This window comes from Equus caballus, chromosome 1 (assembly GCF_041296265.1).
Source record: "Equus caballus isolate H_3958 breed thoroughbred chromosome 1, TB-T2T, whole genome shotgun sequence".
Taxonomy (NCBI): domain Eukaryota; kingdom Metazoa; phylum Chordata; class Mammalia; order Perissodactyla; family Equidae; genus Equus; species Equus caballus.
Window position 1 is genome coordinate 185,319,168 of NC_091684.1, and position 23,472 is coordinate 185,342,639.

Consider the following 23,472-nt stretch of genomic DNA (forward strand, 5'->3'; position numbering starts at 1 on the left):
GTTACAGAACAAAAACTTCTATTTGGCCTAATATAAAGCAGTAAATACAAATACTCAACAAAACTTGCTGACTGACCAAAAGGTGAAGTTATGAGAAACTGACCTATTAAGTGATATGAATACTGTCTCTCTCCCCTAAAGTATAAACAACATGTAACTAAAGACCTCATATACTAAAGTAACTTTATAACACCATTTTATAACAGAATGGTCACCACTTAAAAAACTTTTCACAGCAATGAATTGGGTATTTAAAAAACAAATACACCTTGGAATCACAAATGGAAGTTATATTAATTATATTTCAGAACAGCTGAATTAATAAAGTGCCTTATCAATTAAAACAAACAAGCACATCCTTAAGAAATTTCTGTATTACCCCTTCTGCGTCTTTTATGTGATCCTGGGTCATCTTCATCTTCAGTAACCGTATCTTGATCTAGTTCCTTTTGCTCTATTTCTTTGCTCTCAGTGCTAGTATCAAAATCCTCCCTTTCTTCCTCCCTTAAAGATAAAAACAAAAATTATATTCATTAATGAATATACAATTCCATTTGTGGAATATTTATTGCCTACCTGCCAAGTGCCAGGCATTATACTTAGGAAGCAGTGGACAAGACTGACACAGAGTTTAGACTCTTGCAGAGGAAATAGATAAATAATTTCATAAACTATTATAAAATTAAAACATGTATTAAGTACTAAAAAAGGAGACATGCAAGCTTCTATAAGCATTTCAAGGAGAAGCAAATCTAGTCTCAGGGATCAAGAAAGGCTTGTCTGAAGAAGTGAGATTCAAACTGCAAGTCTAGGGAGACCAGGGAAGGGTGAGGAGGCAGGGAAGAAGAAACCTCCATTTCTTGCAGAGGGGTTAACATGTGCAAAGGCACTAAACTGAAAGGAAAAGGAAGGAGCTTATAATTTTGAGAAGAACGTAAAGGAAAAAGAAGTAATACAAGATATGGATGAGAAAAAGCCAGGGTTAGATCATACTGGGCCTTGTAGGGCATTACTCAAAAAGCAGTGGGAAGAAAGTAGAAGAGTTTTTAGAAAAGGGAAATGATACGATTAGAAAGCACTTTGGCTGCTATCTGGAAAATGATCTGAGGGAAAAAGCAGATGAAGGGAGAACAGTAAAGAGGACATTGTACTAGTCCAGGACGCTGGCAGGGAGATGATGGAGGCTCAGAGCAGAAAGAAGGTAAGTAGACAAATAGTGGAGGACAGAAGCAGACAAATTTCAGATATAGGAAGTAGGTAGAATGAACACAATATAGATGTTTTATCCAATCCATTATATTGTCCAAATTAAAATTGTATGAACCATGAAATAAATTTCACTATTTATGTTCTACATCCAAAACGAGGTTTGCAAATTAAAGTATATTCAGGAGCCAGAGAGATAATGTAAATGAGTGAGGCTAGATAAGTATAAAAAATATGAAGTGGTGGGATCTATAACATGCTTATTATTATTTTTTTTAATTGAGATATCACAAGGAAAAAAAATCTGTTAACTATGTGAGGTGATGGCTATTAACTACTAGTTAATCATTTCCCAATATATGCATATATCGAATCATTATGTTGTACACCTTAAACCAATACAATGTTATATGTCAATTATATTTCCATATAACCGGAAAAAGTTTATAAAATCTAAAAAAAAACTGAGATATATAATTCACATATCATAAAAATCACCACTTTAAAGTGCACAATTTAGTGGGTTTTAGTATATTCACGGTTATACAATCATTACCCTTATCTAATTCCAGAACATTTTCATCATCCTAAAAGAAAAACCTCATTGCCATCAGTAGTCCCTTTTCATTTCCTTTTTTCCACTGACTCTGGTAACATTCATCTACTTTCTGTTATGGATTTGCCTATTGTGGACTTTTGTGACTAGCTTCTTCCACTTAGCATAATGTTTTCAAAGTTCATCCACATTCTAGCATGTTATCAGAATTCCATTCCTTTTTATTGCTGATTAACACTCTCCTGTATGGATATACCACAGAAGGGATAAATAATTTTGTTTATCCATTCAGCAATCTATAGACATGTGTATTGTTACCATTTTTTGGCTATTAAGAATACGCTGATGTGAACTTCTGTGTATACATTTTTGGGTGTATGTATGTTCTTAATTCTCTTGGGCATATACCTAGGAGCGGAATCGCTGGCTCACATGGTAACTTCCATATGAGGAGCTGCCAAACTTATCCAAAGCAGTTGTACTATTTTACATCTCTATCAGCAATGTATGAGAGTTCCAATTTCTCCATATTCTCAACAGTACTTGTTATTGTCCCTTAATTGGATTACAGCTATTCTAGTGAGTATCAGGTAGTAATTCATTGTGGTTTTGATATGAATTTCCCTAATGACAACTGATGTTGGGCATCATTTCATGCATTTCTTGTATATCTTCTTTGGAAAAATGCCTTTGCCCATTTTTTAACTGAGTTGTCTTTTATTGTTGAGTCGTATGTGTTCTTTATATATCCTGGATATTAGACCATTACCAGATATACGATTTGCAAATACTCTTTCCCATTCACTGGGTTGTCTTTTTACTTTCTTGACACTGTTCTTTGAAGCACAAAAGTTTTTCATTTTGATCAAGTCCAATTATCTGTTTTCCCTTTGGTAGCTTGTGCTTTAGGTGTCACTTAGGTTTCTTAAGGTATCCAAATTCAATTTATTAAAGTATTGTTCATGGCCATATAAAATACAGCTGTAGCAAGCTTGTGACATAGGATCTTAAGGCTTAATAGGTATTTTTACACGCAAGTATAATCAAAAGCCAATACACTAATTTGGAATACTGAGATTTTTAGAAACTTCCTTTGCAGACTGTGTGAAAAAAAGACTATTTCTGCTAAATTTGAATATGGTTTGCCATCTACAATATGGAAAAATTCCCATTTGTCTTCATAGCCAATCTTCATCCCAAATATTCTGAAACGCAATGACATACTTAGGCAGTCACTAAATTACTTAAAGTGCTGCCATCCTCTCCCTGTACTTTCTACCAAGACCTCCAATCTCATCCTTATTCCTTGACAGGCTCAGAGGAGCTCCTTGAAACACAGTGTACACCTGTGATGATGATGCTGGTAGAGGTGGGAGATATTCCTATTAATGCTAGAAATATATTACTGGTTAAAAATAGCCTACTGAAAGTTTTATGGGAAATTAACTTTTATAAAATTAATTCTATTAGAAAATGAGTTCTAGATTCCCTGGAAGTACTTTTTTAACATAACACCTATATACTTGAGGACTATCTATATGTAAATTTCATATGCTCACTAACAGAATTATGAAGTACCTATAGAAAATTAGTTTTCTAAAAGTTCTGAAAGCATTTGAGTTTAAGGTGCTAATTTTTATTCTTTACATAAAAGCCAGATGAGCAGTGTAATCGAACCATACCCAACAGACATATCTGCAGCTGAATTTCTTTGCTCATCTTCCTTCAGTTTTTCTTGTTTCTCTTTCATTTTTTGTTCTTGCTCCTTAAGTTTTTCTTCCTTCCTTTTACGAATTCTGAAAGTTAAAATAAAATATTATAGTCTGTCTGATGCGAAAATACTTTTAACTTTTAGCATCTTGCCTTTAATCATCAAATTCTGGAAAGTACTCCCAATGTTATCACAAAACCAAACCATAATGTAGTAATCCATTCATAGCCTCTTAGTAAAGCCAGCAAACATCAGTGTGAACCAATGTCACATTATAGCCCAATGTGAAATATGGTTTTAGATACAAAGAAATAAACAGCTTTCACTAGCACAACTGACTGAAATTCTCTTACCTAGCAGCTGCTTCTTCTCTCTCTTTTCGATGTTGTTCTGCTTTTAACTCTCGGAACTCCTGCTTTGCCTGTCGTAATATATCAACATAATCTTCGATGAAATCCCTAGTAGAAACTAGGGTCAGTAGTTTCCCACAGAGAGCATGAAGTATCTTCATTTTCTCTCCTGTCAAAAATTGGTAAATAACTTTTGTATTATCAATGACAAAAAGAAATTGTGTTGAAAAATTTTTAATTTGTGGCTCAATGTGAAAATGCTTAATGAAGAATAGGGAAAAGTCTCTCAAGATCAAACATGTCAATGGCATGTCTTCAGAAGAAAGCAACCTTGACTCCAATTTAACAGTTATGTGATATACAAGGCATTTCAAATACTAATGACTACCTTGTATACATGACATGTTGGACATGAAAAATTTTCTAGTTACAAATAATTATTTTTCAAGTTTTAATTTCAGGCTTACGTACAAAAGTTCAAATCAAAACTAAATTATAACCACACGAATTTTTTAAAAAATGGCAATAGGCAAACTGTTACTCTGAAAAGACTGCACAAAAACACTACCATAAACTATAAAAACTACATGAATGTTAGGAATTAAGGTACCTACTTTTTATTATATGTTCTCTTAAGCATATTAAATTAAACTCTATGTATTTGTATATTATAAATTTTTATTTAAAAAAGGAAGTGAAAAATAACTTCATCTTAATTTTATATGCTGTTTCTCATACCTCAAAAACTCAAGTGAATGTCAGAATTTAGCAGCTACAGCTTAAACCTCCGATATGCTAATGAATAAAAGTGAAAGCTAGCTAATTCTCACTTATCCTCCTAAACTCAGTAGATACAGTAGACTAACCAACCACAAATTTTTAAAATAATAGAAAATCCAAATGAAAAAGAAATGAAAACCATAAATAATTAAAGTTAATGTGGATATCAAGAGTAGTTTCAATTCAGGTCACGATTGTATTCCAACAAATTTTTATTTATTTATTTTTAGGAAGATTAGCCCTGAGCTAACATCTGCCACCAATCCTCCTCTTTTTGCTGAGGAAGACTGGCCCTGAGCTAACATCTGTGCCCATCGTCCTCTACTTTATTATGTGGGACGCCTGCCACAGCATGGCTTGATAAGAGGTGCGTAGGTCCACACCCGGGATCCGAACTGGTGAACCCTGGGCTGCCAGAGTGGAACGTGCAAACTTAACCGCTGTGACACCAAGCAGACCCCTCAACAAATTTTTTTTTAAAGATTGCTTTCTTTCTTTCTTTCTCTCTTAAAACTGATTATCACCTAGGGGCCAGCCCCGTGGCCGAGTGGTTAAGTTCACGTGCTCTGCTTTGGCGTCCCAGGGTTTCACCAGTTTGAATCCTGGGCGAGGACATGGCACTGCTCATCAGGCCACGCTGAGGCGGCGGCGTCCCACATGCCACAACTAGAAGGACCCACAACTAAAATAAACAACTATGTACTGGGGGGCTTTGGGAGAAAAAGGAAAAATAAAAAAATCTTTAAAAAAAAAAAACCCCAAACAAAACTGATTATCATCTAAAACTTCTCATCAGCTACCTAGTTTTCTGGGCATGTAAGAGGTATAAGAGAGTAGGAAGTAGGCAGGTTATACAAATTTCAACTTGCCAAGTTTACCTGGTGTCAAATCATACACTGAAGTGCTTGACAGTTTCTTCACTAGACTGGGATTGCTCAAACGCAGCTCCATACAGGCATCATCTGTAGCATCAAATCCTCCTCGTTTTTGATATCTGTACTTTGCATTTGCTGATGTTACGTCAGCACCTGAAGCTAAGATGTGCAGTCTGAGGATTTCAGAAAGAGTGCAGCTATCAAGATCCAAGCTTTTCAAACTGCAGCCTATAGTTGTTAAAAATGAAATAGTCATTTAGAATTTAAAGAATAAATCCTCAGCAATGTAAAATGTACCTTTATAGAATTAAAAATAAAAAGCCAATCAAAAAAATAAAACCCACACATACCCTGGTGCAACTGCGGCCATGCAGCTGCCAAAGATGCAACTGCAGACAGTGCAGATTTTGTGGGGTCTGCATCTTCATCCAAAGCCTCTGTTAAATCTTTAAGGAAATAAATACTTTATTCTAGTGCAAATCAAAGCTTGAATATTTGGGATTAATGCCCTTTTAAAATGATGAAAGAAACAGCAAACAGCTTAACATTCAGGAACCTCAAAAGAACCAAACACTAGGTACAACAAACATCATTCACATTCTGCCTAGTCTCCACCTAAAACTATAAATCCTAAGACATGCACTATACACTATATTTTCCTTACTTAACAAAGAGAAGATAATTTCCAGGTTACCAACAAGATGCATGTATGCATTCCAAAAAAATGGTAAAATGCAAGTTAGAATTAAAAACAAATCTCCTTGCTCAATATAACTTCAGAAAAATCTTTGAAAATCAGAATCTATTTGAAGAAACCCAGTCTTTTATTAACATTTTAAGATTGAATCATAACAAAGCATAGGTTGTAACCATCACAGAAGCAGCACAGAGAAAGAGCTAAAAGAACTTAAAGATGGCACTGCTGTCACTTCACCATTGATTTCTCCTCTTCATTTAAATTTCCTGTTTTTATTTTGAAAACTCTTTGATCCAAGAAACAACAGAAAGATTTTCCTGTACTTTCTAAATAAATTACTTTAGTTTTGAAAACAAATAGGACTAAAAAGCAAATCTACTGGCACAAATGTATTTAAAGCATTAGTATACAATTATTCCTAACTATAACACACAGATGATAAAAGAATTAAAATGTCAACTATGAAAAAACTTAAGCTTACAAAATCCCTTCTGTGATATCATAGTACAGTGGACACAGCTTCAGTCTAAGAGTCAGATAACATACATTCCAGTCTTAGCTCCTCCAGTTCCTAGTTCCTAGTTATGTAGCCTTTAGACAAATCACTTAATCAGCTTCATTTTTCTTAAAGGGGTGAGCCTAGATCAGCAGTTTTCAAATTCTTCAAATATTTCTTGGAAGCCCAATACAAAAGAAAGAAAAGATGCCGTTGTTAAAGTGGGATAGGGGAATGACAATTCTGCCCCTTTATCTTTCCAAGTGTCCTGCAGTGGCACAGAGAATCCCCATACAACTTGCAGGACTGCATGGATTAGAGGTGGAAAACCACTGGGCTCAACTGGGTCTGTGGTTCCTTAACCTTCACTAGGATTCCCTTGCCAAAATTCACAAGCTGACTAAATGGACCTTAGAGAACAGAACTGCTGTCCTTTACCAAAGGAAAAAGGCAGCTTTGAGGTCATTGTCTGATTACAATCACTGACAATTTCATGGCATTTAAAGTATAAACAATACCACACAGAAGCTATCTGACTAAACCTCTGCATATACGCAAAAATTATTCCTGCTAGGCCGTAAGTCTAGTCCAAATGGCAGACATTATATTCTTCCTCACCAGGGAAATACTACACCTAAAACTTTCTCAATTTTCATTTTATATATAAAGCCAAACAAACTTCAAATTAGTAACAGTCCTAGTTAGAGAGCTGTAAAAGCACACTGGCTCTCTTCCTTTTCAGCAATCACCACGTACAACCTACTTTATCTATAGTAAGTTATAATTTTCTAGGACAAAGGCTTAGGAAATGGACAACCAACAAAATGACAGTTTGCTTTTAATTGTGTTAAACTAAGATGTTAAAACGTATATTCTTTAACTCAATTATCTACCAAATGGCACGCTCAAGAAAATGTAAATATCACTGTCGAATTTTCGTAGAGACAGTCACTTGTGGATATCATAGCAAGAGAATATACCTGAATTGTGTATGTTACGACTTTGTGCAATAGGACGTTTACTATCATAGTAATCTAGAATTAGGTACATGCAATTCTAATACTAAACAATGATATCTCAGCAAATACACAAAACTCTTCTATATTAAGAAGGATGGTCTTGTTGCCGTACTTGAATGGCTTTTAAGTTCATGATGTAAGACTAAAGAGAAGAAATGATATTTTTAATATAAGATTTAAAAAAATTGCTGGTCAAAATTTCCAAGATTTGATATAAAAGCAGGGAGACCAAAGACCAAAGAAATAAGATCTCTTGAAGACAGGCAATTTTACAGGCAATGTTGGGGAAACAAATATTCAAATTTTCAACGTCTTTGCCATATTATGAGGGAATACAGCACAGTCACTATGAGGCTCTAGACCAGACTGCCTGAGTTTGTATCCCATCACTTTCTTATTAGGCATGCGTCTTTGGGCAAGTTAATTAAACTCCTTAAGTCTAAGCTTCTTTATATGTAAAAGGTAGAAAACAATTTTACCTACCTCATAAGGGTGGTATGATAATTAAATGAAACAATGCATATATAGTATCTTACATCACTTATTAGCTATGTGATCTTCAGCAAATAACCTCACTGAACCTCGATTTTCTCATCACCAAGATAAATTCATGCTTTTCTCTTCTGCCTAATTTGCCCCTTTCTAGAAATAGCAGGCAATATCTTACTAATAAGACCAGCTAAAGAGGAAGTAAAAAAATATTCAATCTGATCTGACTATTCAATTGCTTCCAGGAAGACTGTGGAAAAGCTTTTTGGTTACTGAGATGGGAGAACACGTGAAAAATATCTGGTGGAACAGTCTAGGACCCTTACTGAAACTGAAACATCCAGGTAAAATGTGGCCAATAACAGGGAAGTGAGAGAAGGGTGAAATACTCCAAAGTATGGTTCCCCCCCCCAACATTTAAATAAATATTTTCAAAAGGGGCACTGAAACCTTTCTTTAATGGTCAGTACTTATTCAGAGGTAAACCTTATATTTATGCATACAGACAGTCCTATACACAAGCAGAGCTATAAAAATTACAGTTCAAACAAATCATGAATAGACAATATAATGACAATACAAAAACCAACAGTCACAGATATTTTTCCTTTACACTAGCTGATTTTCCAACACAATTTCCTTATCACCCCACTTTTTGTCATCAGGACTTGCAAAACTACAAAATTCTTCTGCTTCAAATCCTGAATTAAATACAGCTTTATGTCCGGCATTAAGGTCAGAACTTGATCTATAACCCTGTGATGTTACTGGTTATCAAGACAACCTCATGGCTAAAAGAATGAATATTTGCTACACTGTCTTAGATAATCCATCTTTAGTGCTGGTACTTGTCATCTCAGAAAATCTTCATATGTTTTATAAATGGATTTACCCTTCTGTCTTCCCTTTAGTAGAGTCTCATTTACCTAAGTCATCTGAGATGACAATGGGGACCACATTGTAAAATGGCCTTGATAAGGGACCTATGATGTTAGCACTCAAGCTAAAGAATCTATTTTTTGCTTGAACCCAGGCTGTAAAATCAAGAGGCAACTGACATCGGATGGATACTCATCATTGTCCTGCTGCTTCAGGAACAAAGAAAAATGAGCTCAAATTATCTAAGGTCAACAATACTATCTGAATGGAGGAATGTCTCACTTTTTTGTACCAAGATTCTGCTATCAAGATGTCTCTCAATAGATAATTCTTATTGTGAATTTTTATGCAATACACTAAAGTATTGTTTAATGAAGCTTCTGATCCTAAATCTCATATGTGGCAAAGCTCACAGAGAGTATTATTCAGGAAGCCAAATGAATCTCTTAATATAAATGCTTAAAAGTTCTTCTAATTGAGGTAAATCCTAAACGAGATAGTAAATATAATGTTTTAAAAATAAAAAAGGGTTTCCCCAAGAATTATTTCCACGTTAATATGTACCACACACTGACTCTAGATATTTAAGTGCACAGAATTTAAATGATACAATTCCTAGTTCAAACTAATTAATGAAATTAAAAAATCACATGTTACTTAACTCTGATCTAAAAACTGTCAGATCTGAAATGAAATCAGCAGTAGTATTTTCAATTGAAATTATTAACACAACAATTAAAGTATTTCCTTAGGTGGAGACAAAAAATCAGTGCTGTTAGCAGAATCTCTTGGAATTACAGATACTGGTCAATGAACTCTGTAATGCTCCTAAATCATAGGAGAAATCTAAAGGGACAAAAAGCACAACAGATTGAGGAAAAAATATTTTTAAGGTCATCAGAAACAGGATACATTAAAACAAAGTCTTTATAAAACAACTGATAACATGTTGTCAGTATATGGCTCAAGAATTGGGGAAACTGAACAACTATATTTCATAACTGTAAAAGCCAAGTTAATTTTAAAATAACCTTCAAAAATGAGTTTCCCTACAAAGCTCCTATCAATCAGCAATAATACTGAATTCTGACCTTTGGTGTCGGCGTCAGTGATTTGCTCTTTGGCTACTTCCTCTTCTTCTTCAGCTATCGCCTGGAAGATGGCAGTCAGGAAGAAAAAAAGCAATTCACATAGTGGGCCTTCACTGTCATTTCCTACAAGAGCTTCCTCTAACACTTCTGTGAATAAAATGTTTAAAATAAATTTAAAGTTCTGTTCACGTACTGAAAAAACAACTCCATTGGAACAATAAACATTTTAATCAACAACAGCCTGTGTAACTATTTTCTTAAGTGACCATTTATCAAAGAAGATCCAAGTATTACCCAAGGCAAAATCAGAAAACAATTAAAATGATTACAATATTAAAACACAATAAAATCAGAAGCCAAAATCACCACATTCAAGAAAGCCAAATTAGCTTCAGTAGATCAATATAATATTTCATCTAAGTTTAAATTTGAGGTGCAAATTAAGGCACATATTAAAATTACAATTTCATTCTAATTTGAATAACAATGCAAAGATTTGTTATTGTTGTCCCACTGTTCTTAAGAGCTACGTGGGACATTACTGTTGACTAAATAGTGCAGAGGGGTAATTATTAGCATTAGGTGTAATCCTAATATTGGGTCCAAGTCATGAATGTTTCTTATCTAATTCATCTTACCTAAACTTCTTACCTAAACCAGCATTGTTTAGACCTTCTTGATCTGTAAGGCACAATGATTCATGCCTCACCTAGCTCATAAAGAGAAATTGAGGGAATGTGAAAGCCCTCCTGAAGAATACACTCTTATTAAAATAAGAGTGGCATTATAATTCTGTCTTTGAGAGTCTTTACTTGGATCTTATAATTATTTTGCTACTTGACAGCTAAAAATCCAAAATGGGATCCAAAGCCCTCTTCTACTAATTTAGCTCTTATAAATGATGTTTATACAGAGTAAAAGTATCTAAGTACAGAGGCAACACAGAATCACAAATTCAAGGTAGGAGATGACTTGTCTCCAAATATGGCTGACAATTCCTTCCCCTCCCTGCACTTATATTCCATGCCACCCTCAAGAAGTGGAGTCTATTCCTTCACTCCCTTGAATACCAGCAGGCCTGACCACTGGAATATGGCAGCCATTAAGAAGGCTAGCAGTCTCTGGTTCCTGCCTTTTAAAGCCCTCAGCAGCCACATGGGAAGCACAGGCTACTGTGATGGAGTGGGATGCCATGTGGAGGAGCACTGAGGCACTAGGCATGTGTGTGAAGTAGCCACCTTGAACATCGAGCCAAGGAAGCATTCAGATGACTCCAGTTCCAGCCGCTGTCTGACTGTAACCCCATGAGAGACCCAAGGGAGGAGTGGACAGGTAAGTCCAGTGACTCCACAGAACTTTCAGAGAGAATTTGTTCTTTTACGCCACTAATGTTAGGGTGAACTGTAACACAGCAGTAGCACTTGCCTAGGGTTACTCCCTCAGGAAACTCATCTTGAAGATCAAAAAGTTCCCCAAATGCATTAAGGAACTCCAAAACCATCAGAGCATCACCAAAGATTTCAGGAGGTAGTCTAGTTTTCACTGGAGTCGGTTCTGGAAGTTCCTGCAAGATTAAACAATTTATTTAAACTATTTGAGCCAAGCATAGGAAATTATAAGAGGTAGATATGATATACTCTTCACCTATTAGGAATTATTTCATGTAGACTAGTGGTTCCCAATCCTGGATGTTTATCACAACCACCTTTGGAATTTTAAAATTATAGATGTCCTGGCCTTATTCCAACTCTACTAAAACACAGTCTCTAGGGACTTTTTCCTCATCAAACTAAGAACATAACTTTAGGCTGAAGTGTATTTCTGGCTGCATTTTCTAGTTAAGAGGGACTTTTAACCTAGATTCTAAGATCAAGGCATTAGCCCTGCCAATATTATCTTCAATGCCAGACCTTCTTAGGGTATGGAACAAACTTTACTCCCCATCTGCTGATTTAGAAATGGTTCCTTATAACCTGAAATCAATGAGTTTGGTTTGGATACTTTGGTCATTTCTGGATGTGGGCAGAGTCTTTACCTAGCAATCAAGCTAAATGCATGCCTGGCTCCAGAGTTATTGGATTATCAAGGATCACACAAATGACCAATTATTTCCGCAGAATAAGAGTCATTATCAGGGCTTGTTATAAAATACTAACAGTACTACCTCAGAATTCTAATATACCATTTGTTTAATTGGCTATTTCCTCCTAGTTAAATATGAAGAGGCCACTATTAAAAAGAAAAACAGATTTCATCTGCAAAGCCACAGAGGGCACATGGAAGAACATGGGTGTGTGAACCATCACATATCATACTTATACCTTAAGATCATCACATTCCATATCTTCCCTAGGTTTACTCCACTGTTTTAAGTATTCCATATATTTTCGCTTTTCTTCACGTAATTTCTCTCTTTCCTAAAACAAAATGTTAATAAAAATTCTTATAAGAAATGTATAAGGCACCATTAGCATCCCTTGGGAACTTGTGAGAAATACACATACTTGGGCCCTACCCTAGACAAACTGAATCAGGAACTCTGGGGTTGGGATCCAGCAACTGATGTTTTAATAAGCCCTTTTGGTGATTTTGATGCACAGTGAAGTGTTAGAACACTGATCAAAACAATGCCTACCTCACAGAACAGCTATAAAGACGGACAATGTCCAACACAGTGTAACTCCTGGATAAATATTAGTTCAATCTGACCCTACCTATGGTAGCTCTCCCCCTACTTCAATAAATTAGATCCTGACAAAGTAGGTAACAAATTCTTAGAGTACCTAAATAATACCTCCCCTTATATCACTAATACATTTGTTGTTTTCAAGATTCTCTTAAATCTGACTAACAGCCTAGGGACACACAGAGGGAGCAGTAAGTAAAAGCAGTATTAGAATAGTTAGTTGGTGGATTTCTCTTTCTTTTAATCCAGGCCATTTCTCTTGCATACTTGGTCTTTTGAAACTCCTACTTCTTGGGTCTGGTATATAAAAACACAAGATAACTATTGATCCTAAAAAGTCTCTAATAAAGTAGAGTGTAAATATAATTTTATTATAATTATTTCTCAATAGGCTATGTTTAATACGTTAATATTCTTCTCTTCCTTTGAAATTCAGGAAGACCGAAGATACAGATATGCACTTATCAAATTTTCAACATACAACCAGATAGTTACAGAACTTATTAACTATGCTTTGAGTAGTCTGATGAAATACCTACACCCCAAAAATTCTTGCAGGATGTAATAAAACGGGTATTCTCACTCATTGTTGCTAAGAGTGTAAATAAGCACAACATGTTTGGCAAATAGGTACCTACATATGTGTATAGAAAGTTTTTTAAATGTTCTTACCCTTCGACCTATTATTCTACTTCTACCCATTTATCCAGAGACATAATCCAAAAAAGGGAAAGATTTTTATTCATAAATCTGAACAGAGTATCATTGTTGATGAGCAAAAAATTGTAAAGCACTTACTCATATCTATTTTATTAACGAGTATGCAGTCACTAAAAATTCCACCTTAGTTAATTTAATAACATGAAGGAATGTTTATAATAATGTTAAACAATAAAAAGTATACAAAATTATAAATGCTCTCTTTTTTTAAGGCCCAGAATAAAAACTAGAAATAAATTAGTCCAAGTGTTAACAATGCTCTAGGTGTTACCATTTAGATTACCAGTGTTTTTTTGTGCTCTACATTTTCTGGAATGAACACATACTAGACATCTCCATCTCCATCACAATGGCCTATTTGAAATAATTTAAGAAACTACGGGCAATTTAAACAAGCAGAGTGTGTAACATGATCACCTAAGGCTACTTGTGACTATCCCAGAAATCCAATGACAAAGATTGGCTTTGGAGGAAATCAGCTACAGCATTCTCTAGGGATTATCTACCACTAAAGATTATAACCCAAGATTTGCTGAAATAGCCTATTATCACAGATACCTTATTCTTCAAGGAGAATAAGAACACGGTAATAATTCTTGTCAGTCATAGATTTTACTGTATCTTTCTAACTACATATTTTACTTTTGAAATTATGCATAAATTATGTATAAGTAACGCAGAAAATCAACTTTAGAATTGCACTTTAGAAGAGGTTTTGCAGTGTAAAGGCATGTGTATATGCTGAACCCTAAATTATTCATTAAATTTTCCAAAGTAAAAGGGAGATAAACCAAGACTGTTTATCAGCGCTCTATGTACAACTACAAATGTGAATCGAAGTGGTAAAACTGTTTGAAAATTAACTATGAATTTAAATATGTAAAGCACTGTTTACTATATGTATAGAGCAGAGCTAATACACCAAATGAATACCTTTTCTCTTTCTATTTTAAGCCTCTCTTTTTCTTCTTTCTTCTTCAGTCTCTCTTCTTCAACAATTTTCTTCAATTCTTCCTTCTTTTTCTCTTTATCTTCCTTTTCTTTTTTCTTTGCCTCCAGGGCATCTGCTTTTTCTCTTTTTAATTTAGCCTTTTCAAAAGCTGTGGAGGATCAAATTTAGAACTGTACACAGACAGAACACAACACATTTTTTATGTATCAAAAGAATCCCTGAAATACTTTAAGGTAAAGTGAGATCAGCAGAGACTCTCAGGGGTTGTAAATTCCTGGAGGGAGCCAGCAGGTGATTAACATGGGAAAGCAAGTTGGTTAGGCTGAAGAACTACTGCTGCCCTGGGACACCGCCCCCCCCACCCTCCCACCCCTGGCCCCAAAGCTCTGCTGCTCTGGGTGTGCTCCTCTGACCAGCAGCAAGGCATCACCTTGTTAGAAATGCTGAATCTCTTCTCCCACCAGACCTACCAATTTAGAATCTTCATTTTAATAACATTCTCAAGTGACTCACATGTACAGTCAAGTTTGGGAAGTAATGTTTTATAAGGCTGCATGAATCAAACAAAATGGCCCAAAACAGTTTGTTAGCCCTAGAAACTCCAACTTGCACTTAATCTAGCATATGGTCAGTTTAACAGGGGATGTGCTGTACCTTCAAGTATTGTTTAAGAGATGAACAGAGGTCTCATTTATCATAAAAATCAATAGATACCTGAGGGTAAAAACTATTTATGCTCAAAAAAAAAATAAACCAAAATATGCTATTTTAGAAACATCCTGCACCTGGGCACAGAAAGACAGTCTTTCCTGTACCTCAAAGGTTTTTGGAGAGAATGTTAAGACTCACCCAGTGACTTCATTTCTTCTTGTTTCAAAAGTTTGTCTCTTTCTTTAGTAGCTTTGTTCCTATAACCTGCAATAGTCTGTTTAGGAGCAACGCGGCCCTCCTAAAGAGCAAACCAAGAAACTCAAGTTGTAGAACCACGACTTTATGCAACACAAGGTCTGCCTTGTTCTTACAGTAAGAATAAAAACCAAAGAATTTAACAGCCCTCATCAATTATACTTTCTTTATACTAAAATAAAGTTTTATTCTAAAGCATAACTGAACTTTCACTAACTCTATGCATGTAACGTACAGAATATGATTTAATTCTACAAATTACTACAAAAACCTCTCAAGAAAAACAACTGGTAATATATAAAGAGAGGCTTAAAAATATGCATCAGAAACACAAAAAATCTTCCAGGGTACCTTACAAACTAGGTGGTGTAGATATCAAATATGACAGGGGCAAAGAAAGATGTCAGAAACATTCTTGTGGCCAACGTTAAACAATGTCAAAAGTTTATTTTTATTTTATTTCCTGTGAGAATGTCTCTAACCTGCTTAACTAATGTGCTATTCTTATTACCTCTTATCTTTTAAATGCTCTTTACACTTCAATTCCATCATTTAGTCCCTCTATTTCATCCTGCTTTACATTTTAGTAATTGCTTATATGCTTGTTCCACTTTGGTGTGAAATCCCTGTGGCATGAGAGTCATGTCTCATTCTCACTTCAAACTTCGATAAGCCTCACTGCCGAGCAGTTATCAACATACAGTACACACATTGTGTGTGTGTGTGTGTGTGAAGGAATGTGTTCCTTCCTACAGGCTAGAGGGGTAAGGGGAGCCAAACACTGCTCTTGATTTTAAAGAGTTTTATTAAAAGCTACAGTGTAGTATTATATATCCTCTACTTACCTGACTATCAGATACTCGTTTGGGAGGTCTGCCTCTTCTTCTGTTAGCAGGACTGAAGATAAATGTGGGTGGATCATCAGGGAAGAAATAAGAAAAATCTTGTTCTGCTATTTTATATGCTGAAAGAGATGATGCCTTCACAACAAAAGACACAGGGCACAATAATAACACATTAGTAAACCATATATAGATACACTCTAGCATGTCATGTGACTGCTGTTAAACACTAAAATGTCATGTGTTATTATGTAGTAATATACATTTTAGTTGGTTTACTTGATCCTTTTAAAAACTATATAATTAATCAGCTTTACCAGAAAGAAAAACAATTCAAAGGATTATCTCACCATAAAATACTTAAGAATGCTTCAACAGCTTCTTGAATTTTAAAACTACTTCAAAATTACTTTTATACACTAATCTTTTTGGTTTGCTTTGCTTTTGACTAATTTTTCTATGTAAATAATCCATATATTTAACATTAAAAATCCACTGTATTAACCCAATAAATTTTTCTTAACCATTTTTCCTAACTGCTGAACATTTAGATTATCCCCCCAGTTTGGGGTGAAAACTTAAATACTTTAGGTATCAAATGTTAAAGTTGGTCTGGATAAAAGCAGAAATATTGACAAATTCCTATGAAGTTTCACCTCTGAATTTAAGTTCAGGGAAGTCAATCTCCTTTTTACCAGAAGTGGTAAATCCAAAAGAGTTTCTCTCCTTCTACTTCGTATTCAGAACTTGTTCACCTTTCATCCATGTCCAACTCTAGACTTTTAATACTTGATCAGCAATTCTGAAGATTATTTTTGGTCTAATGGCCAAGATCATCATTCTTTCTCTCAAAGAAAACATGTGCCTTTTACAGAAATATCTTTCAGGAAATGTATAAGAAAATAATGATACAAAATTTTAAATTATTAACAAAACAGGAACATTCCTACTGGGAATTCTATTTTCTGGATAAGACTTTTATTTTTGATAGAACATAGGTTTTAAGACCTAAAATTCAATCAGTTCTGGTCATCATAACACATCAAGAATCTATTACGATTTTACATTAAAGTAAATTCCATTAAGATGGTCATCTACTGTTCCATATAAATAAGTCCTGAATATAAAGAATTGTCCTTTACAGGTGACTATAAAGCACATGGGGGGTTTCATCTTAAATATATATACTCAAAAAAGGTCAAAATAGGCTTTCATACATTAATTGCCAAGGTTCCTTATCCACACACAACACACACAGTAAACATAAATACCCACCCACATCTTTGTGTACTTCTAAGTACTCCTAACAACAGTTTACACTCACCACGCTGGGTATCAAACTTGTTGTTTTCGGTGTGTGTGTATGTGTGTGTGCGTTTGTGCATGCATGTACTTGCACATGTGTGTGCAAGTACACGAGAACATCCACTGATAATCTTTCGTTATACTCTTAAGAGAAAAATGTTTACTGTCACCTTAATTGTCATTTATTTATTAAGTAAAGTTGAACTTCTTTTCATGTTCATTGACTATTTATTTTGCATGGTGAATAGCTGCTAATGTCCTTCACCATTTTTCCCAACCTGGGTTGTTTTTGTTCATCGATGTGTAAGAGATCTTTGTAAATTAGGGGAATTGACCTAGTGGCTATTTACAATACACATATACAGCTATTCGTACATCCACTGACTGACCACCAAGTGCCAGCACTATTCTAGCTGCTTATTACAAGTATCTAACTTTTTGTAAGCATCATTTCACGTGGCTACCTGATATTCAATGCTACAGAGCATAATTTAAGCATTCTCTTCTTATCAAGACAAATACATAAATATGCTCACGTTAAAAAATATTATTTCCTTCAGATTATTTTAAGTTTTTATATTTCATCCACTGTGAATTTTGATGATGTGTATTTGTCTATTTTTTTCTTGGGGTGCTTATGTTTTTCCAATTGATTTGAGCTCCTCATAGCATTCACTGAAAGTATTTTTCCTCCAGCACTTGCCCTTGAAATCTATTCATGACATTTTTAAAGTTACATAAGTTTATATTGTCAAATCAAATCTCATCCTTGCTAATCCTCTTTTATTGCTCCTACTAAGTATTTCAGCATGCATAATATTAAGATTTGTTTCATTTCCTTTCCTTCTTTTTTTTTTGTTAGGTCTGAATTTATTTTTCCAAATAGTTATACAAGTGATCTATCTTGGTCTCTATAGATTTGAAATGCTACTTTTCACACAGAGTAAATTCATATATTCTTTTTTTTTTCCCATTTCTTTTCTTTTGATGTAACATTTACATATAATGAAATGCACAAATCTTAAGCATACAGTAGCTGATTTTTGACACATGCATACATCTAACCCATTCTATTACTTTTTTCCCTTTTAAAAAAAATTTTTTAATTGAGGTAACATTGATTCTATTGCTTTTTTAATTAGATAGTGTTTCTCTCTCCCAATGTGAGTTATATATTTCTCATTTTAAAAAATCAGCTTTAGTTTTACCATTTAACTTTTTACTTAGTGTACAAGGAGAAGTTTCTAAACTTGATTTTTCCCCTCTTAATGGTTATGAATAAAATATAATCTGTCTGCTTAGTATAGGTCTCTGATGTTCTTTTCATTGTACATATTGTTCCCTCTAGTAGGTTCTGCTTTAGCATTGTTCTTTGACTCTATTTTTGAGCCAGAACCACACTATTAGAAAATGATAGTTGTCCCACCGCCATAACTTTTTTTTCCCCCAAGTTTTCCCTCTATTCTCCCCTGTCCTGGTTGACTTTTTTTTACAAGGAAAAAAAAGTGGTAGTACCTCAGCCACCTAGCCATTCTAGCAATTGCAAAAACAGTATTTAATCCAATAAGTGTAAAGAAAATTACTAAAAACTGGCTCCAGATAAAAAGAGAGCTATTTTCAACCAGTGTGAAATAACATTTCTGCAATGTTACAACTTTATAACACTTACTCATTTCTGTCTTTTTTTCCCCTCCTTCCAACAAATAATTTCACTGTTCTGATTACCTTAATTTTAATGACTCCATCTTGTGGTTCACAGTGTTGCTTCAGAAAAAGCTTTAGTTTATCACGAGAAAATAGGTGCTTTCTCCGGCTACAGAGTAAAGAAGGAGAAAGAGGAAAGCAATAGTATCAAAGAATGCAATTTGAACTCCATAATTTCTGAAACCCATAACCAAAATAAGGACATTTCATTTTCCAATAGTATTCATGTAGAAGTTACGAGAAACTTTATATAGAAGTATTTACATACAATGTTATAAGATCTACTTGAGTGGATCTAAAAGTCCATTACAAAAATAGTATATGCATTTGTTGCTTAGAAACCACTTAGAAATCAAATAAACATCAAGGAAAATATACTATGGAGAGTAAACTAAGTTTTATAAAGTTAGATGATCACTCCTACAAGTATTCCATTAAAATTCTTTAAAAAATTAAACTACCAGGTATCATATAACACTAAGTAAAAGCAACATTCAAATGGCTATTGCAAACACAGTTGAACATGAGTTTTATCAAATTCTAAAATATTTTGTATTTAAACTCCCTATGACAGTCAACAAATTCATGGATTAAAATTAAAGAGAATTAGAATTAAGATTCTAAAAATATACTATTTTTGATTCTCCCTTGCCCCCAAATTCAGAAACAGCAACCACAACAGCAACAAACACCACCACAAACAAAACAAAACCAATAAACAGCACACAAGTATTTCTGCATAAGTTCTGGAAAGAAGTAAATCTTTTAATTGAATTCGATATATTCCTTTCAAGAAAACCCAAGTTAAAAGCTTCTATGAGTAAATAAACAATATAGTTTTTAAATAGTAGTCCTCCCAAAAATGTATATTCTTTTCCTAGGCTATAGAAATAACTATATGAGACAAAGGATCCTGGTTTCCTGCTGTATCCCAGCACCATACAGCTGACAAGGAGAAGGTAATTATCTGTTAACTACTGAACAAATATACTAGTCCTCAAGAACTGTATTGTTCTACATGGCATCCACCAGCCACGTGTTTTTTTTTTTTATAAATAATATTAAAAGTTCAGTTCCTCACTATTACTAGTCACATTTCAAGTGACCAATGGCCACACGTGGCAGGACAACACACATAACACTGGCGTCATCACAGAAAGTTCTACTTGTCAGCACTACTCTATCCTATCAAGTCTTCCCCATAGGAATATTGCCAACTCTGTACTATACGAATAGTGCCATCTTTTGATGTTAACAAAGAGTTGGAAGTCACTTAAGTCTTCCATTATCAGGTATAATTTTCTCACCCTATAATTTTTTGGCTCACTGATCAAGAAGGAAATGAGCCAATAAGACTGTAACCAAGATTTAGCAGGATTGTATTTAAAGTATAAGTCAATACAAAAATGAAAAATATTAAATATGGAATTACATTATATAAAGAACATATCATGAACTAAAGGCTAAAAAAAGAAAACTACAACTACGAATAGGAAAACATTGGTTGTCTCAACTATGCTATTTATTTGCCCATAAACTGAATAAATTCAAAAGTTTGAATAATCCACAATATTATTTTGGGAATAATATTTTTCAATATAGAGTAAGATATAGAATGCTCCAGAGATCTTAAATTAATGATGGGCCCAAAATACCAACCAAACCAAAAACTACATACACCTCTATATAGTTACAGAAAGTAATATATCTGACTCAGGATTCACTTGACACTTACATTACTATCACTTTTCTTTGGACTCCTGAGTATATATGGGGCAACAGGGATGAGAGAATAAGTAAAATTATTTTATATCAAATGAAATGCAAGAACGACTCTGGGTGGCAAGCTGATAGTTGGCTGATGATGTCAACTTCCTTTCAGAAGACTAAGAGCCTAACACTGATAGACAGCAACCAGAATTTCCCTAAAATACACCTATGTAATCTAGAGCTAGTTCTTTTAAATATTAACCACTCACTGCCTCTCTCTTTGGATTAGGACTCAAACAGGAATATTTAAAGATATTTATTTTTTATTATTTAACTTTCTTAAGGAACGAGAGGAGACTGATTAGATATTTGTGTTTAATAATAAAATATTACAAATGTGACATATTTGTAAGCATCATCAGATTTTTCAACTTTGAAAACTGAGTTCTCTCATGAGGAATACTTCATAAATAGATCCTTGTCAATTCTTAGATGTGAAGATTATTTGGGGTTAGTTATTAATTTAAATGAAGGGCTCATGGAGTCCATCAGTATTCACTTTATCAGTCTATGAGCATATAAATGTACACTTATTTTAAAAAGGGAGCAACCACCTGCAAGAGTATCCATTTGTTCTACATCAAATCTTGTTAATCTTACATAATTATTCCACTTTCAACGAGCATAGAGAAGATACCAAGTTTTACCTGATTTGTGTTGCTTTAACAATAGCACACTCATACAATTCTTTTTTAGTGGGCTGCACCTTGTACTTGAACAATAAGGGATCAACTGCATCTTTTTTCTTCCTAAAAAGAGCAAACACACAAATCAGTTGATAATTTGTTTGGAAACATGGGATTTTAAATGGAAATCTAGTATCTAAGAACATATTATAACAAAATCTAATGCAGTTATTTTAACTAGGATTGTTAAGTTACTGATATCCCTCACTATTCTATTAGCCAAAATAGTACAAAGCACTACTTTATGTTAGGTAGGTACTTTAATCACTTATTCAATAAATTTTCCTTGGGTGAAGAAATTAACTAGAGATGAGTAAGCACAGAATATCTAGTTTAGGTTAGAAAAATTTGTAAACAAACAAACAAATAGCTCTTGGATTTGCTTTTAAACTTTCTTGTTCATAGCTATGTAATCCAAGACCAAAAGTGGAGATAATACAGTTTGTCCTGTTTTATGAACTGGCAAAGAGGCTAGACATTTAACCCCTGCCCCCACCAACTTCTCATCTTTTCTTCCCTTTGAGAGTGCATTCCCTCATTCCTTCATCCATCCATCCATTCAATAGTTAAGAGCCTTCAATATGCCAAATGCTAAACACTGATGATTCAGTAGTGAACAAACTAGAAGCATAGTAGGGAGATAGACGCACACGCACACAAAATACACAACAAGATAGGCGGTAAGTGCTCTCAAGGGAATAGAGTGCCGGGCAGAGGGCCTCGATTTTACACTGGGCAATGGTCCCTGATAAATTGTCCAGGTGGGCCTTCCAAGAAGTTGACATTTAAGCAGAGATCTGAAAAAAAATGAGGGAGCAACCCATGAGAAAATCTTGGGGATACACGTTTAAAGAAAGAGAGGAAAAGACTGTATTAAGGCCCTGAGGTAGAAGCATGCGTGGTGTGCACAAGCAGACTAAACACGCAGAATGAAAAAAGAAGGTTCAGTCAGAGAGGCAGCAGCAGGGCCACATTATAGGCCATCATCAAGGGTTTTGGATTTTACCCTGAGAAAAGACACTAGAGGATTCTGAATAATGGGTGATAATGACTGCACTTAGACTTAAGGAGGATAACTCAGGCTGCCATGTGGGGAATAGACTATGAGGCAAGGCTGCAAAGAGGAATACCAGCTAGAAAGCTAATACAAAAAACTAAGTGAGAACTAATGGCAGTAAAGACTAAGATGGTAGTGGTGGCACAGAGTGAAGCGGTTGGATTCTGGAGAAGCTGCCTCTGAGAAGGCAAGCATATACGTAAAGGGGATGTAGGTGGGAGTTATAGGGAAGAGAAGAAAATGATATGAAAGGATGATAAAGAGAAACATTCTGCAATGAGGTAAGATATAATCAAAGTGATATAAATAGAGTACACACAAGGTGGGGCGGAGGGAGTCTCAACACAAGAGATACATGAGGAAAGCACACAAATAAAACTCAAGTATTTACCTGTCACAGCACTGAATCCCAAGTTAGAAAGACAAGTATCTTTGCACAGAGACCCAGTATACACATAAACCAAGAGATATATTTAAACATTCCCCTTACTATATGGAATGTAGTCTAATATTTTCTATTCTATTAAAGCTCAATATTTAATATTAATGTCACAACCTACAACAGGCTATAACCTGCATTTGAAAAAAGCACTGTTTCAAAAGAACACATCAAAGAGAGAGAACTCTAAGTGTTCAGACAGCAGTCTTGATGGGAGTTTCCAATAAAGGAATTTGTTGAAATGAAAAGAGAGGAA

The 23,472-nt window shown here is 34.6% G+C and overlaps 1 protein-coding gene across 4 annotated transcripts in view; it reads right to left on the reverse strand.

The window, feature by feature from the left end:
• Positions 1-23,472, reverse strand: part of BAZ1A (bromodomain adjacent to zinc finger domain 1A) — an 83,630-nt gene that overhangs the window by 19,675 nt on the left and 40,483 nt on the right. For 3 of the 4 annotated variants that reach the window (XM_070242040.1, XM_023623916.2, XM_070242042.1), the window contains 13 exons: positions 21,682-21,783; positions 19,286-19,373; positions 16,259-16,393; positions 15,357-15,456; positions 14,489-14,655; positions 12,471-12,566; positions 11,575-11,713; positions 10,150-10,296; positions 5,829-5,924; positions 5,482-5,706; positions 3,827-3,992; positions 3,445-3,558; positions 380-504 (listed from right to left, as the gene is read on the reverse strand). In XM_070242040.1, coding sequence (XP_070098141.1) covers positions 380-504; positions 3,445-3,558; positions 3,827-3,992; positions 5,482-5,706; positions 5,829-5,924; positions 10,150-10,296; positions 11,575-11,713; positions 12,471-12,566; positions 14,489-14,655; positions 15,357-15,456; positions 16,259-16,393; positions 19,286-19,373; positions 21,682-21,783 — 1,700 coding nt within the window. The remainder of the gene's footprint in view (positions 1-379; positions 505-3,444; positions 3,559-3,826; positions 3,993-5,481; positions 5,707-5,828; positions 5,925-10,149; positions 10,297-11,574; positions 11,714-12,470; positions 12,567-14,488; positions 14,656-15,356; positions 15,457-16,258; positions 16,394-19,285; positions 19,374-21,681; positions 21,784-23,472) is intronic. The other variant, XM_070242039.1, reaches the window with a different exon arrangement.